The sequence below is a fragment of the Seriola aureovittata genome, chromosome 14 (assembly GCF_021018895.1).
Source record: "Seriola aureovittata isolate HTS-2021-v1 ecotype China chromosome 14, ASM2101889v1, whole genome shotgun sequence".
Taxonomy (NCBI): domain Eukaryota; kingdom Metazoa; phylum Chordata; class Actinopteri; order Carangiformes; family Carangidae; genus Seriola; species Seriola aureovittata.
The window spans coordinates 1,467,150-1,485,883 of NC_079377.1; the positions used below are offsets into that span (position 1 = coordinate 1,467,150).

Genomic DNA, 18,734 nt, shown 5'->3' on the forward strand with positions numbered 1-18,734 from the left:
AAACACGAAAATAATAATTAAAGAACGAAAATATTTATTTAATTTATTTTGGGTAAATTTGTTGTTATATTAATTGAGTTATAAATAATCGATAGATTAATCCATTAATCGAAAAATTTTTGATAAACAAATAATGGTTAGGTGCAGCCCTAGTATTTAATGCTCTGAAACACAGGACTGTTTTACACCTGGACTTCAATCAGGTCTTTAGAAGGAACTTAGTTCTTCAACATAATATGACCAAGGTTCAGAATTGTAAAGGAAGTGACTCCTCTGATCCCTGGTCACTGGTTTCATAAAGTTTGTCAACAGGCTCAAACTTCTTTTTGTTCTATCTGAATGATTCTTCAGTAATTTAAACAGAAGAAAAGCATGAATGGATGAAATGAAAGAAAAACACTGGTCTAGAGTTGAAACCATACTAAACAGTTGATGGATGTGAATATGGCTTATTGATATCACTTTTTTATATCAATTTATGAAAGCTTTATCATGAATCAGTGTGAAGCTGAGTGAAGTTTATAGTTTTCAATGGCTTATTAACTTTGTGAATCAGTGTAGAGTCTGAAATATCATGGATATCAGTTGGTATCAGTGGGTATCAGTGGGTATCAGTAGGTATCAGTGGGTATCAGTGGGTATCAGTGGGTATCAGTTGGTATCAGTAGGTATCAGTGGGTATCAGTAGGTATCAGTGGGTATCAGTAGGTATCAGTAGGTATCAGTGGGTATCAGTGGGTATCAGTTGGTATCAGTAGGTATTAGTGGGTATCAGTGGGTATCAGTAGCTATCAGTAGGTATCAGTGGGTATCAGTGGGTATCAGTGGGTATCAGTAGGTATCAGTGGGTATCAGTAGGTATCAGTAGGTATCAGTAGGTATCAGTAGGTATCAGTATCAGAAGGTAATAAGTGGGTATCAGTTGGTATCAGTAGGTATCAGTGGGTATCAGTGGGTATCAGTTGGTATCAGTTGGTATCAGTAGGTATCAGTAGGTATCAGTATCAGAAGGTAATAAGTGGGTATCAGTTGGTATCAGTAGGTATCAGTGGGTATCAGTGGGTATCAGTAGGTATCAGTAGGTATCAGTAGGTATCAGTATCAGAAGGTAATAAGTGGGTATCAGTTGGTATCAGTAGGTATTAGTAGGTATCAGTAGGTATCAGTATCAGAAGGTAATAAGTGGGTATCAGTTGGTATCAGTAGGTATCAGTGGGTATCAGTGGGTATCAGTTGGTATCAGTAGGTATCAGTGGGTATCAGTTGGTATCAGTAGGTATCAGTAGGTATCAGTTGGTATCAGTAGGTATCAGTAGGTATCAGTGGGTATCAGTATCAGAAGATAATAAGTGGGTATCAGTGGGTATCAGTAGGTATCAGTAGGTATCAGTGGGTATCAGTGGGTATCAGTAGGTATCAGTGGGTATCAGTTGGTATCAGTAGGTATCAGTAGGTATCAGTGGGTATCAGTGGGTATCAGTGGGTATCAGTTGGTATCAGTAGGTATCAGTGGGTATCAGTAGGTATCAGTAGGTATCAGTAGGTATCAGTAGGTATCAGTGGGTATCATTTATTATCAGTAGGTATCAGTATCAGAAGATAATAAGTGGGTAGGAAGTTTGGTTCATTGTATTAGAAACAGTTTGTGTCTGTGTCTCTGTGAACAACTCTGTGTTATGTTAATCACACCAACAGTGTATGAGATATCCACACTATTTGTGTGATTCAGTTGGAAATTATTATATATTAAATGATATTATTATAAATATTATCTGAGGTCACAGCAGGACACAGGACACTAAGAATAAACCAACATGATGGAAAACAAGACATGAAAAAATACATCCTCTGGTAGGAATGAAAAGGGAATTTAGCCTCACTGATAGAAACACCTGTCAGTGTCACATGATACAGTTGGAGCCTCCAACATGATCATAAAGGTACATCAACACCTGTTTGGAATAGTTTCATCATATGATGGGAGATTATACCATAAATACACAGGTTCATCTTTTCTGATGGAAACACTTGTTACAGCACTTTGCTGCCCTCTGGTGGTCACATGTTAGAGTTAGGGTAGCCCAACAGTCCACTTATTCTTCACATTGGAAACAGATTATGCACTCCTCATGTGAACCATCTGTTTAATCAGTGTTTGATCAGTGTTTGATCCCACTAAGCACACCCTAAGTTTTGAACTAAAGTTCCAATTTTATTTTAAAGTAAACACAAGAAACTTGTGCTACAGAAATTGGACCAGACTCAGTGGTCCATTTAGTTTAGCTGTGGGCTTCAACTGGACTCCTGTTTTTTAGCTGCCATTTTTACATTTTGGCAAATCAGCTGTTAGCATGTACAGACAGCTGTCACTGGATCACTGTGATCCTGAAGAAAACTTAAAAACATGAGGAGTTATAAGCAGCTTCTTTTTTCTGTGCAGGTTTATCATGGACTTTTATTCTGAATGAACACCGGAGATAATGACATCGTCAGGAAGTGTTAGTCAGCAACATGTGTATCATGTCTTTGTGTTGAAATCTGACTTGAGTTTTGACTCAAGTGTGATGTATTGACGCTGTCGTCTCTCTGCTGTAGCTCCATTCAAGGCGTTCGAGGGTCTGCGAGCAGAGGAGTGTGGGATACTGAACGGCTGTGAGAATGGCCGCTGTGTCCGGGTTCAGGAGGGCTACACCTGCGACTGCTTTGATGGATACACCTTCGACGTGTCCCGCATGGCCTGCATTGGTAAGAGAGCAGTGACACACGACTAAGACAAAGAGATAACAGCACTGTTTCTAACATGACTTCCTCCCTCCTCTGTCCACAGATGTGAACGAGTGCTCAGAACTCAACAGTCGGATGTCACTGTGTAAAAACGCCAAGTGCATCAACACAGTGGGCTCCTACCAGTGTGTGTGTCTGCCGGGGTTCACGGCCTCCGACAAACCCAATTACTGCGTGGAGGCCACAACACACCAAACATCAACACACACACAGTGAGCATGGACAGACACTAGGGGGCGACAATAGACACAAAACCACACGCACAAGCTTGTATTACTATACTTGTGAGGACGTCCACTAAAAACATTCAGTCACTTCCAGATCCGCAACACCACCTCAGAGTTCTGATCCTGGTCCGGTTAGTGTCTGACCCACAACCCTGAGACCTGAACCTTGTCTTTAAATGAACCTAATCCTGATTCTGATCTTACTCCATAATTTAAACCTGATCCAAATCCTGATCAGGTACCACTGTCATTACTCTTATATATGCCTGTATTCCCTCTTGCATCACTGTGGATGTTTTTACTTTCCCTCTGTTGTATTATAGTTGTTATACTTTTTCATTTTAGTGGTTTCAATCATGGACATTTTAAAATAAACCTAAATATTATAAAGTATTTCCAATGTTAAGGCCTAAAATATTAGTATCAGAATATTATTTTTAATGACTTTCCACCAACCACACTGTCAACACTGTGACTAGCTTTGGTTTCTTTGTTGAGGGAATCATTTAGTATTTGGTGCTTATTTACTTCTTTTCCTAGAGACAGGTGAGACCTCATATCTCTGCTCTGTGTAGGGAGCTAGTGATTAGCCTAGCTTGGTACAGAGACTGGAAGCTGGAGGAAACAACTAGATAGTCTTTATGATAAGCTAGGCTAACACTTTCCCAAAATGTTGAACTGTTCCTTTAGTTTGAACCTGTTGCGACTGACAGAAGACAGAAGCTTCATCATCATTTGTTAGAAACACAGTTTGGAGAACAAAATAAAGAAGCGCGTGTAGAATGTTGTGTTAGCATGTTAGTAGAGCAGCACAGGAGGCATTCAGGCACAGTACTCAGTGTAGGACATCCACGTTTCGGAAGTGTTCAGAGTCACGTTCACGGGCGTAAGTGAGACACAAGCTGTCAGCAGGCTGTGTAAAAAGCTAGACCGATTAAGGCCCTGTTCAGAAGTGAACCGCTCTAAATTCAGGTGTGAACACACCCAAGACGCATTGAGATCCGATCGCACATTCTTTCAGAAGTGTGAGCGAAAATGTGTCCTATGAACTCGCCAACAGTATCAGATTAACATGACAACAGACAACAACAACAACAACATACAAACTGGATTATTGTGGCTGGAGCACACACAGCAAACACTGTCTGATCAGGACTATGGACACTGGAAGATTCATATCGCAGACAGGTGATTTGTGAGGAGACACACTCCATTTTTCATTCCAGTACAGAGCATAAATATCACATGGAATATCTGAGACATTTAAATGGAGAAGGATGAATGTACTAGGTAGTAGTTAGGGAGGGATTTTCAGCCAATGAGTGAACAGCTTCATGCTCATGATGAAAAAGCATATTAGCATGCTAGCATTTGTTATTACAGGTGAGGGTGATGGAGTGTTGTTTTTTTTAGCCATAAACCAAAGAAATGGACAAAGTCTAACTTTGAACTGATGATTGTGTTAAATGAAGAGTCAGAGGATCAACACGTTGTAACAAGGGGACATGAATATCTGAAGCAGGGTCCCGATGATGATCCAGCCAGTGTCCGAGTTAAGATCTAGACGCAGCGTGAGTCGATTGACTGACTGAGAGAAACAGAGTCACTAACCCACCACCTCCACCTCCCTACATATGATGTATTTTTTTGTTTGCTTTTTGATGGAGTCCTTGATGAGTCTTGTCACATTATGTTTAATGATGGTTTATGCGTCAACATTAAGGGGAAGGTAAATGCTGAGATGAAGCTGAACACCTGAGAGGACATGTGGTCCTTAAAAGTATAGAAATACAACACACACACACACACACACACACACACGCACACACACTTACTTAATCAAGCCCATATATTCTGCACTGTATAAGATTCACACTAAATGAAACAGTAAATTACTTGAGATGAAGATGAACTTTATCTCCTCTCTGGTGTCGACAGGATCGTGGGGATAGAAACACAGAGTTGTATAAATGTATGTTTTGTCTGTTGCTTTTCTAAGTTTGTTTCTCATGTTGTCTCTAAGTGGAGTTTTAACTGTTACACAAGGCCGTTTTTTTGCTCATTTAACTAATTGACAAACCCTATGGACTTGTGCTGGGGGATCCAGTTGTATTTTGTACCCAGTCAAACTGATTGTGGATATTTAATTCTGTGAAGAGGCCAGCTGTTTGCTCCTCCTCTTCCTCCTTTGCCATCCCTCTGTCTGCCATAAAGAAAAGCCTGTCACTACCCTCCTCTGCCTCTTGTAGGATGTTGTCTTTGTGTTGTAAGAACAGGACGAAATGTGATCATGGTCTGGGACAGAAGACAAAGTTTCCTGCAGAGAGCTAACAGACTGGTTTTCCCTCCTCTCCGTGTCTGTGTTGAGACGACTGAAATGAATTCTGTTTTATTCTTTGTGCTTCTCTTAACTACGTTTCACTGCCAAGTCTTGCCAAGTGGCAAAGCTGCTACGGGACAGCGATGGGAGAGAAGAACCTTGTGTACATTTGAACAGAAGTGTGGAGAAAACAGCTGATGTATGTGTAATTTGTACATGAATAAATAGCTTTTTCTATGAGTTCATATTACAATGTACATTAAACCCCTTGGTATTAAACCATAAATTGTGATATTTAACTCTGATTGGTCTGTCACTTTAAATTTCCCATCAAAGGTCAAGTATTGCATTGCAGGTATTTAAACAAACATTTGTCTGCATGCTATGGACGTCAGCTGGGTAGGGTCCAGGCCTCAGGTCTGTTTTATGTGTGATACCTTTGTGGTTTGGCTCTAATCGGTACCACTTCACAATCAGACCACCCTTATAATGGATTTATAAACGGTTTATAAACGATGACAAGTTTTTCACTTACAATAAGGCTCCTTATACAGTTATGAATGATAGTCAGTTCATCTTGTTGCCTTTTCACTGAGCATTAAGTGTAATTCCTCTTGTAAGTTTATGGTCAACTCTCTCCACCTCCCTATCATCAGAGTATCTGAGTCTTATTTATTTGACAAAAAAAGAGACAAAACACAACAGTTAAAGATGAATTTAACTAATAGCATTAAAACAATAATAATTATTATTATTATTGTTGTTGTTATTAATATATCTTATGGCCATTTTTAATGTTTATCATTTTATTCTTGGTGTCTACTAAAATAGATACACTGTACATCTTATACTCATAGACTGTGAATAAAGATGGATGTAGCCTCCGTGACATCACCCACAGGTTTCTGAATGGCAGTTTTAAAGCTCAGAGTGAGCTGCTCACTGTCGCCATCTTGGCAGTGACTGACTCCGCCCCTAACTCCCAGCTAATCCAAAAATGGGCAAAAATGAGGAGGATTTTGGTGCATGACAGTTTGTTTTCAAGCATACACTCACTCACCTGTCACTCAAAGAGCCCACACCCTCAATTCTCCATAATCTTAAGCCTTAATAAAATGTAAACAGGCGAGTTTACATTTCAGCTTGTTGAATATCACTTTTGGACGTGGTTGTAACTGAATTCACCGACAGGTATCAGCGTTTCTTCTCATATCATATTAATTATTTCATTCATGGTTCTGACGATGTTGCTTATAATTGACAACTCCGCCTCTTTCACATGAACACTCTCGTAGCTGGACAGGTAAACCCAAGGTTTACTGGGCTCAGTACAGGTTATCAGGACGGTCAATTTTAGGTTTAGTTGGTGTATCTTGAACGTACTTCGTAGTACAGGCCTCTGGCACTAACATGCAACTCCATGCCACACATTCTCCCTCTGAAACTCTTTGTTAGAGCACAGGGCTCTTTAAGGCTCCCTGCCTCTCTGAAACTAAACAATTAGGAAAACTGGGAAAAGCATGAAAGAGCCTCTTTAAATTTTCTATAGATGTCCCCATTATATTGTTATTGTGAATTATTTTTCTTTTTTTGGCCATGATAATAGTAAAAATGTGCCAATGTCCCAGCCCATATCGACCATAGGAACTGAAAAGGTGATGATACGTCAAAGTTATGTTCACAGTTAGTTACACTGACGACAAGTGCCCAAAAAATAAGTCACTGCATGTTCAAGATAGAAACTGTATTTTAGAAATCTGAATTTCTTGTCCTCTTCACACACCTTGCATGAATTGACAGGTAGATAAACTCCATCCCCAATTACTACACGGACAAAGAGGCTCAAGTTGACTTCTTTAATGCAGCAACTGGCAGTAGGGTAAAACTGACAGAAAGAAAAAACATACAGTTAAAACTGTTCAGATTTCCATTGTGTGTGAGATTAAGCATATCACAAGTTATACCAGAAATACACAATGTCCAAATAAGGCCCAAATATACATGTAAATGTATAAATGCAATATAATTGTATTTAAAATAACTCCAAAACATATCTAAAACATAAAGACAGGCTACTGGTAAGTATATTACTACATACATTGTATCTGTATGCACATTCTCTCAACTTAAAGCAAGCCAGAACATGTGGCTGACATGAATTTACTATCTGTACAGTTATCTGCCCACAACCTGTTCAAATGTCTCTGCTTTGTAAAAATATACATATACATCAATAAATGGTAAACTAAAGGACATTTTCACATACCGACGATGCGTTCAAAGACTTGAACATCTGGATGATGTCCGAAGAAAAAGGCATGAACTTTCCCTCTGCTCTGACATGGAGAACTGCCTAGACACTTACTGATGATGTCATTAACTAGAGACACGGATTACCTGACCTAAATGACTGCTATGCAAACCCAACAGCAGGATGAGCTATTTAACAAAAAGAAAGTAACTGACTGATAAGGCAGTACACTGAATCAGACCTCTGAGATGCAGAGAGTCCAGACCTGAAGGTTTTCCTCTGGGACATGACCCTGTTGCCCTGCTGTTGTGGTGGACAGAGTCTGACAGATGTTGTTTTATCACAAAAGGTCACTGTGTTGTGTGTGACCTTTACTAAACCTTTATGAAGGTGCCAGTGCATATTCATTGTGCCCAGTGTTTGTATTTTGATTGTCAGTGGCTTTGAGTTCAGCCAGAGTACAGAAACAAAGACTGAAGGTCTCTGTGAGGAGCAGTCCAGGAGAGCTCAGTGACATCAGGTGTTAATGATGAGAACACTGTTTCACAATTTCACTGATTGACTGTTACAGCTGATCTGAAAACCTTATTTAGTGTATCTGAAGATGGGACAGGTATGAAGTGGATCTATGGCTGTGTCCAAATTCTAACAGTTCAAATGTTAAAAACTAGGACCATAAAACTTCAAGTTTTTGTGAAGGTTGCTAGGCAACATGAGCCACGTTTTGCAAAAGCACAGCTGGTGAAGCACAGCTGGTGAAGCACAGCTGATGACGCACAACGAAAATCATCCGTAGACCAGACCTTCTCATTTCAGTACCACACCTTCATGGACCACATCCTCTGAACGATATGGCCCCTGAATTGGGACACAGCTATTGTGTGTCTGGTTTCCATGGTAACCATCCAGTTACTGAGCCTCCTGTCAGTGCCACAGTTTGTACTGATTTCCAATTCTAGTGGGGAATGCTCCACTGTAGGGTTTTTTGAACGCAGCCCTAGGATGGCTCCTCCTCCAGCCAACGAGGTTGGCCAATGAGGTTTGCTGTGCTGCACCTGAGGTGACTAAGTAAGTAAGTAAGTAAGTAAAGTTTATGGAAAGGATGGGTCCCCTTGGGTCTTAAAGGTGGTATAGGGAACCACTAACAGCCTCTGACCTGATGACCTAAGACTGCGGGTAGGAGTGTGAAGTTGTATCAAGTCAGAGATGTAAGAAGGAGCTTGTCCGTGCAAGGCTCTAAAAGTAAGGACCAGAATTTAAAAATGAATTCTAAGATGAACTGGTAACCAGTGAAGTGATGCTAAAACAGGTGTGATGTGTGCTCTTTTGCTTGTGCCATTGACAAGCCTTGCAGCAGAGTTGTGAACAGCCTGGAGACGGTCAAACTCTTTCTTATTCAAACAAGTAAAAAGTCTGTTTCAATAATCTAAACAAGATGAAATAAAAGCATGAATGATAATCTCCAATTCTGCCTTTGACACCAGTTTTCTTAGTTTGGATAATACTCAGTTACTCAGTTGGAAGAAGCAGTTTCTAAATAATGATTTGGTGTGATGCTCCAAGGACATTGCCAAATAAAAAACAACACCTAAATTCCTAAAGGACCAATATGCTGCTTAATCTGAGGAATACTACCTTCAGGGGCAATAATTAGTGTTTCTGTCTCGTCTCAATTAGGCTGCAAGTTGTTGTCACTTAACCACTGTTTGATGTTGGTCAAGCAGTTAATTAAGGAAGACAGTTCACGGAACTCAGTAACCTTGAATGGCAGTACAGCTGGATATCATTAACATAAAGATGATAAGATACAGATGAAGAAGATGCTGTACTGCCTGATTATCTGTCCTAGAGGGAGTATGTAAAAGAGGAACAGAATATGTCCCAAGACAGAACCCCGAGGTATCCCACATGACAGCCCTGTAATAGCCAGAAAGGTAAGATAAAACCATTCTAAGACCGAACCAGACATCCCGACCAGATCTCGTGGTCTGTTAATCATATGTTAAGATCAACAGTGTCAAAGGCAGATGAAAGGGCCAATAAAACCAAAGCTATATATTCCCCAGAGTCAGCTGATATCATAATGTCACTAGTGACTTTTAGTAATGCAGTTTCCATGGACTGCTTTGTGTGGAAACCAGACTGAAATCTGACAGAAAAGTAGAGTTGCTCCTATTTTTTCCTAAAATTTTTGACATGAATGGAAGTTTAGATATTCTACGTATTAAACAACAGCATGTTTAATAAAGCGGGAAGTGAAGTATTAAACATTTCTACGATACAGGGGCCAATAGAATCAAATACTTGTTTCATCAATAGGACAAAAGAAAGGTTTCATTTTATCTTGCAGAGCGGTGATGTCATGTAATATCATAGGTTTAAAGGAGGACCAAGTATGAGGAGGAGACAAATCGCAGGCATAGTTGTAAAAAGTTGATGGTGAGATGTTATCCCTGACAACTCTGACCTGATCAGCAGAGAAATTAAGGAAGTCATTACTGTCCGCTTTAGAGAACAAAGGGACTTGAGTGAAACAATGGAGTTAATGGTGTCGAACAAGAATTTAGGATTTTTCGTATTTGAGGATATTAGCTGAGAAAAGTATTCAGTTCTAGCAATTCTCACAATTTCATTTAAGGAATTCTTTAGTTCCCTAAGGTGAAGCTTGTGAACCTCAAGTTTAGTCGATTTCCATAGACGGATGGATTCATTTATCCAAGGACAAGGCTTTTTATGAGAGACAAAGCCTGATTTCACAGGTGCCACCACATATAGAATAGCTGAACATTGACGATTACAAGACTGAATAAAAACATCTGCATCATTGCATCCCATCAGCGAGCATGGGTCTAACAAGCCAGAGGGCCTCTCAGCAGCATCCTGATTATTAAACAGCCTTTGGGCTCTAATTTTCGGGGGTGGGGGATCCAGAGGACAGTTATTGTCAAAAAATACACAGCTATGATCACTCACATTTACATCCTCCACACACAGATCAACAGCCTAGAACAGCATAGAAGATGCATTCGTCTGACAGGAAGAGCTGAGGCTTAGGCAACAGTGCACTGTTACCACCCGCATCCTGGAGGGGAACTGGCTGCAAACAACGGGTGCGTGAGTAAGTAACAGCACCCCAGAGGCCCGTACCACGACGCAAGTTCAACATTCCCAGGATAACTTTTAATTATCTGTTTTAACTGACCCATTGATTGTTGTAGCGGACACTGGTGGGCAGTAACAGGTGCTCTGGTTTATCAAGAAGAGCCTCCCATGTCGCTTTCTCACCATCACTCTATCACCTGGACAGAAAACAGGGACGAAAGGTGTTCCTCTCACCAGTAAACTACTTTTTAAGATATCATTGGAATTTACGGCTAATTCATCCCAAATCAACACCTCCACAGCAAATGGGATACACACACAAGACTCCCCACAGAATGACACTGTTGCAACTGTGGCACAACATATTTATATAATTATTTTTTATTTATTTAATTGCCCACTCACAAATGTGTATATATGTAGGCCTATATATGTTTTGTATTTTTACAGACCCCTTATCCTCTAGGGAATTAACCGATAAACAATCTAATGCATCACTTTACTATTATTATTTGTTCATATTTTTCTCCATGTCTTTGTGTGATTTATTGTTATTTTTCTGTTAGTGTATTCTATGTGTAACATTAACCTATTATAATATCATTGTTCCATTTATCTATTCCTAGCAATAGCTATGTAGTTCATGTAGGCCGTTATTAAATATGAATGGGCCATGGTGGGAGTAGGATACGCAACATTTATGTGTAAAACCAAATTAAATAAAACAGACTTAAAATTTTATTTCTCTCTCCCTTAGACTCGAAAAGTCTAAGGGGTGGCGATAACTGTCATTGTCATAACTGAATTATAGAAATAACCGTTGTGAAAATGTGAAAGCATCTAACTGTGCATGGTTTCGGAAGCAGCCTTCCTTGAAGTCACTCACACTCACACACTATAATGTTTGGAGCAGCTGAGAATGGTGGAAAAAAATGAAGTAGATTTCTCCAGGCAGTTGAGAACACTGTGTCTTTTCGGAATGGCTACAAAACTAAATAAAACTCTTCATTATAAGTAGTTAGTTTCATTCCTTCCTGACTGCCAGTGGCAGTAAACAGAGTGGATATGACTCCTCGCACTCCATGCAGGTCAAAATCTTATGTAAACAAAGTCACGTATGTGTTGTTTAGGCCTCCATTCCCCCAGTCACAGTATAAATACTGTGTGGTAGCCTACATCCAGCCTCTTTGATCTTCTCGCTGTTGCTCCTTACCTGGTTTCCTAGCTTAGCATTAAAAAAACAGGCAAGCAAACTGGCAGCAGGTTTATATTGCCTGACTGGCTAGATTTTTGGTGGTCTGTTTGGTAAATTTGCTGGACGTTGCAATAGCATTCTGTGGCTAGCTGTAGTTCTTGCTTGGATTACTTGGCTGCAGGTGCTTTCCAGGCGGGCTAACTAGTTGTTTGTCTAGTGGTATTAAGCCATACAGGTAAGGCTGCTCGAAGTTCCAATCGCGTCTGCTGCCAGCTGCAGGTCTCGCTTGGATTACCTGGCTGTGACCCTGATCCACAGCTTAAGAGGTTTGCTAGAGGTTCTGAGTCATGTCCTGTGTTTTGGTCACGTTTTTCCTTCAGGTTTTCTAGCCCTATTCCTGGTGGGAATAGGAAAATGCTGTTGTAACTTCAGGTTGAGGATGGCCATGAATTGTGTCCCGAGTGTCTGGGTGTGGGTCACCTCAGGGAGGCCCTGTCTGACCAGTGTATCAATTGCAGCATTCTGCCACTCATCATGAGGGAGGAAAGGCTGCTTCAGGTCGAAGGCCTATTGTTTGGAGATGGTCTTCGACCTTCAGGTCTTGCTCCTAGAAGCTCGACATCCAATAGCCACCAAGGGAAGCACAGTGGCAAGTTGCAGGAAAAGCCCCAAGCATAAAAAGCCAATGCCAGCTCCCTCTTGCCAGGAGTTGGAAGCTTTGCGGGCTGAAATAGAGCAACTTTAAGCATTGATGCAGGCTCCACCTCCTCTCCCCACATCTCAGGCGGTCTCCTGGGATTCAGGTGAAAGTGGTGATGATGCAATGTTGACTAGGGCATCCAACTTATGAAGGTGCGTTTAGTTCTAGGGAGCATCCCTACACTGGCCGGTCTTGCCAGGGAGCTGACCCTGCAAGTGTGGAAACTAGGAGAAGGACCCTGCCCATTGCAAGCAATGCTATGCGCAGCCCTTGCCAAGATTGGACTGGATGATGCACCAACTACACATTTGGTTGGTTCTTTCTACGGACTCCGGTTGTCCCCCCTTTTGAGGTCCCACCTTCACCCGCCTTTTAGGAGGAGCTGAAGCAATGCTGGACCGACTGAAGGGCATTTTCTCATCATAGCGATAAAGACCCTGGCCTCCATGCGTGACATGGGGGAACATGGCCTGAATCATATCTCTCTGGTGGAGCCAGTGTATTGCCACGCTGGTGCTCTCTCCAGATGAGGCACTCAAAAGATAATCACTGCTGTGCGGGCCTCAGTGCTGGGTCACAGACGGCCTTCTCTCAAAGGCTTATGACACTATGTATTGGCAACTCCCTCTCTGTGCTCCTCCTCGCTCAGTCTTAAATGTTGCAGCCAGAATGTGATGGGAGAGACTGACACAAATGATGCGGCACTTCATGCCTTTGCACTGATGTCCAGGGAATTTGGCCACTTAATGTCCACCCTCATCATGACACAACGGCAGGTGTCGTTGGCTCAGGTGCCCATGTAGAACGATTGTAGGAATACGCTCTGTAGGCTCCCGGTTGTGCCAGGCCAGTTGTTTGGGCCTGAGGCAGAAAGGACATCGGAGCGCGGGAAGCAGTCAAACCAGGCTTTAGAGGCCTGGTGTTATCGTGGCAGGGGCATGGCTCTCCTGGCTCAGCACCCCAGGAAGCGTGGAGCACGGGACCCACAATGCTCACAAACCTGCCAACACAGCCCTGGCAACACAGCCAGGTTGCTGTAGATGGTTGGCGCCTGCCCAGAGGGGAGCAGCCTCCACCTTGTCTGCCTTAGCGGGTGTAGGGCAGCCAAGGTCCTCATTCACATCAAGGCACTGGGCTAGATGTGGTAACAACAGATGCCTCATCAGTTGGTTGGAGGGCAGTGTGGCAACAGAGGTCAGTCCAGGGAATTTGGAGCTCTTGACAGATAGCAGCACATCAATGTCCTAGAACTATGGACTGTCTACTTGGCGCTGAAGCACTTCTTGCCCTTTCTTATGGACAAGCATGTGCTTGTTCGCACAGACAACACCTCAGTGGTGTTTCATATCAACCATTCAGGGGGGACCAGGTCTCTGCAGTCTCTGAGGGAAGCCCAGAGACTCTGGGTATGGGCTTATCCTCAGCTGGCCTCCTTGAGGGCAATGCACCTCCCAGGCAGAGCAGACTCGCTGGCGGATTACCTTTCACCAGAGGCTGCCCCCTGGAGAATGGAGGTGTTGCACCCATGGGTGGTGTGGATGATATAGGAACAGTACGGGGAGTCCTGTGTGGACCTTTTTCAGAGAGCATGGTTCATTGTTGTTTGTGGTTTTCCCTAGCAGAGGCCAATGCCCTGCTGGGGATGGATGCTCTTGCCAACACCTGGACGAGGGGTCTCATTTACACATTTCCTCCAATTCTCCTGATAACGGCGGATGGTACTGGTGTGACACTATGGCCAAATTCAATCTTTCCCAACGAAGGTTTTATCCCCCAGTCATATGAATCAGGCCATCGAATTGGAAGCATATCACCCTCCTCTATTTCGGTCTGTGCTGGAGGAGAGGGCCAACCTGCTTTGCCCATTCTGGGCATTGCAGTTATATGTGACAGTTGTAAGTGACACAGAGCCATAATTGCTCGGAGCAGCTGTTTTTAAACACCATCCCTGTAGAGGGAGCCCTCGCACTCTGCAAGATCTGTGTGCTACAGCGGCAATAACAAAGGGCAGGTCCTGTCTAAACAGAGGCTCCCCCATTTGGTTGTTGAAACAATAAAGCAGGCTTACGAGGTGGCAGGTGAACCTGTCCCCTACAATGTTGTTTGTCACTCAACCACGGTGTGGCCACATCCTGGGCGGCAATGAGTGGGATACCACTATGGGGTTTTACCATCTTAATGTGACCTCTGGGTCCACGCTCGCATCAGCTGTGCTTCCATTGGCTTCTACAAACTAAACAGTAGGTGGGTATCAGTTCTTTGTGACACTGCTGGTATGAGTTATCCTCTTTGTTTATGTTGTTTAGAATAAAGGCAATACATGTTTAATTGTACATTGTATCATGCTAATGTACCATCCATTCACTTAGATTTGGGGCTAAAGGTTATAATTCATAAATATGATTGATAGCCAACATTATTAATATGGCAATGCACAATTTAAAAACTCTACATAAATAACCATCTATCGTGTATAATTCTTTTTTAAAGAAAAAATGCTTTTTCTAGCTTATAGGAAAAAAGTATCAAACTTTCTTTTGGGGGGGGTTGACCCTAGTTTCTGAACACAGACATGAAAAAACTGATGTAAGCGCTATAAGGCACTTGATGGAACTGTCTTTTGGGATTCTGTTTCTGGCCATTGGAAATTCATTTGCAAAGTTAAACTGCTTCCGAGCGGGCTAGTTCAGCAGTATCGGTTACCATGGTTACTGAGCAAGGAATCCGGTAAGCCACATTAATGGAACAGAACTCTGACTAATATTTAGCGAGACTTAACAAAATAAGCCAGGTTTTTCCTTTATCTGCCTTAATGGAATAGTTGTGATGTAATGTTATTCTGAGCTGCGATTATGGAGTTAAAGCATCATCATTGTCGGATTAAAAAATCTTTGTTCAATTAAAATAAGGCTATAATAGTTATGATATATTTTTTTAGTTTGATAAACTCTCGCCTGTTTGTTAGAATCTCTATTTTAAAACCAGAGTGGACATATGCAAGATCTGGAACAGCGATTCAACTGATTTACATAAATGTCTACTGATCTTTATTATTGATTACTTTCTTGTAAACTCTTTTGTCCCTGTCAGCACATGGTGAGTGCGCGGTGACCTGCTATGACATGCACTGTGTGACCATGGCACCACAACAGATTGAGCCGAATGGTGCAAACTTGCATCTGCGTTGTATCCGCGACGCAAATTGGGCAGTGAGTGGTTTGCGTCAACCACGACACTATGGGGACAGGTTTTGATCTGACCTGGAGCGGGTTAGGAGTTACCATGGTGATTTACCCCACTAACAAGTGAACTACTTTCATAGGACTGAAAACCCAGACTTAAACATAAAGTTACCTCGAATCCTGCTTCGTAGTACAGACCTCTGGGCACTGTCTGCCTCTCCACAAGGATTATTTTGCTTAGTTTATGTTGGACTGTCCATCCATTTTCTACCGCTTATCCTCTAGTAGGGTCGCGGGGTGGCTGGAGCCTATCCCAGCATCTTTTCGGGCGAGAGGCGGGGTACACCCTGGACAGGTCGCCAGTCCATCGCAGGGCAAACACATAGAGACAGACAACCATTCACACTCACAGCCACACCTATGGTCAATTTAGAGTATCCAATCAGCCCAGTCCCCATTTTGCATGTCTTTGGACTGTGGGAGGAAGCCGGAGTACCCGGAGAGAACCCACACTGGCACGGGGAGATGCCATCTCCACACAGAAAGATCCCACGGCCGAGCCGGGACTCGAACCCGGAACCTTCTTGCTGTGAGGCGACAGCGCTAACCACTGCACCACCGTGCAGCTTATGTTGGACTGATTTGAGGTATTTTAGCATTAGTAAACTTTAGTTAATTTCTAGAAACTTTAGCTAGTACAACACCTCTTTTAAACAAATCTATGCATTTAATTAAATAGTTTTATCTCTTAATGATTGTTGTGATTTTCATTTGCCTTAATATAATTTTCCTTTTCAGCAGTTCCTGTCCCTGCTATTTTATGTTTTTGGTTCTAATAAATTCTAATAAAGTTTTTTATTTTTTTTCAAAAACATGTCTCTGCCTCTTCAGTAACGAGCCTGTGTGCTTGTTACCAGTTAACAAACATCTAAGGTTTTGAAATACTATATCCTTGGGTATGATTCCCCAGGTGGTGTTGTTGGCCCCTTTTACTCCAAAATCAGAGTAAGTTGTCAGTCAGTTGATTTTTGGATTTTTTTTTTTTGGATTCAAATAATAAAACTTTCTGCCTCTTCCACTCTGACTAGTGTCAGGTTCCACCTGTTTGTCCAGAGTCATAGAGAATAAAAAAAACATTTGTGTGAAATCTTGTCATAATTGCTGTAAAGTTTTGAGTTATGGCTAAAAAGTGTTTTGTGAGGTCACACTGACCTAGACCTTTGACCTTTTGACCACCAAAATCTAATCAGGTCATCCTTTAGTCCAAGTGAACATTTGCATGGCCTTACGGAGAAATTGCAATGACGAAACCAAACCCATGTCCTGTGAGGTCACTGTGACCTTGACCTTTGACCTTTTAGCACCAAACGCTAATAGTTTGTTCATCCTTTCGTACAATCATTGGTACAAACGTTCACCTGGACTCAAGGACAAACTGATTAGATTTTGGTGGCTAAAGGTCAAAGGTCAAGGTCATGGTAACCTCACAAAACATGATTTTGGCCTTGTGAATGCAAATTATACTAGACTTTATGTATTATTATAATGTACTGAAGCTGTTCATAATCTTAGAGGAGACTGGACTACAGGATCACTTTCTGAGTCTCTGTAACAAAAGTCAGTGATATTTGCAGAGCTGCTGTTCACCATCCTTAGTTTCCAGTAAACTCAGAATCTATTTATAGACTTTGTGTGTGTGTGTGTGTGTGTGTGTGTGTGTGAGAGAGAGAGAGAGAAAGTGAGAGAGAGTGTGTGAGAGGGAAGGGAAGTGTTTGTGGAAATCACTGAAGACAGTTAACCTGCAGCTCTTCACTCATTGTTATCATTGTATTAGTCTTGTGTATCATTGTTGTGTATCAGTGTTGACCACTGATATGACAGGACCATGGTTTGGAGTTGGGGTCACGTGGAAGTAAAGTTAATCTGGATCACAGTGAGGTAAGTGCATCTTTATCTTTATATTAGCTGTAAACTGCAACATTGAATTTATATGCAGGTGGGGATGTTGAGGGGTTTCTACACTACACTTACCAGCATTCACTGACCTTATAATGACAAAAAACAGCACAACTTCAGGTTCACCAGCCCAGTATCACTAGGATTCACTAGGACACATGATTTTTTATACATTTTTAGTCAGTTTAACCTGATACCTGTGTCACATGAGTTTGTTTGCAGTTCGAAATCAATGTGCCAGTATTAAACTATAGGTAAAGATAGCAACAATGGAGCCTCAGCTAAAGGTCACTGAACTTGGCAGGTGATGATCAATACAACATCTAATCCTACTGATCATTTCGATGATTTTATTCAAATGTAATATTTAATAATAGCTGAAAATACTCTTGAGTTCTGCTCTGCTGTTAAGTTCAATGAGCTCAACTGAATGAGGTGAGGCTAACAGAATCTTTCTCCTGTGTGTGCCTACACTGACTGTATTGGGCAGTGAGCGCTGCCAAGGACACAGCAGCATGCCTGTGTCGGAACACATGCAGTGCAGACAGCAGAGGTGGGAGTAAGTGACACATGTGCAAGTCTCAAGTCTTAACCTTCAAGTCTCAAGTTACTGTGGTGTAGAATCAAGCGTGTCAAGTAGTGTCCCTACTGTAAGTCAAAGCAGGTCAAGTCATCGTCAACATTCAGATGTATTTAATGGAGGCATGATGATGTTTTCACAGCATCTTAATCAAATTAAACTGACTAGTGACGAAGGTGCTGTGACTGGTCCAGATGTGTGAAGGACTTCCTACAGTCTGAATGAAAGGTTCACATCATATTTAGTTATTGATGGCTGCCATGAAGCCGCTTCCTAATTGATTTACTATAATGTAAAAAAAAAGGTCCTCCTCCGATGCAAACATGATTTATTTTATTTGGAAAAGACAATGGAATGGAAAAACATCTGGAATATTTTTACAACAAGTTCTTTTCCATATGTAACTGTGGGCCCTTAGTTCAGACTTCAGGTACTTT

The 18,734-nt window shown here is 41.8% G+C and overlaps 1 protein-coding gene across 4 annotated transcripts in view; it reads left to right on the forward strand.

The window, feature by feature from the left end:
• Window positions 1-5,630, forward strand: part of ltbp1 (latent transforming growth factor beta binding protein 1) — a 126,236-nt gene extending 120,606 nt beyond the window's left edge. For all 4 annotated transcript variants that reach the window (XM_056395071.1, XM_056395072.1, XM_056395073.1 and 1 more), the window contains 2 exons: window positions 2,596-2,745; window positions 2,828-5,630. In XM_056395071.1, the coding sequence (XP_056251046.1) occupies window positions 2,596-2,745; window positions 2,828-3,000 (323 nt within the window). In that variant the 3' untranslated portion in view covers window positions 3,001-5,630. The remainder of the gene's footprint in view (window positions 1-2,595; window positions 2,746-2,827) is intronic.
• The last annotated feature ends 13,104 nt before the right edge of the window (window positions 5,631-18,734 follow it).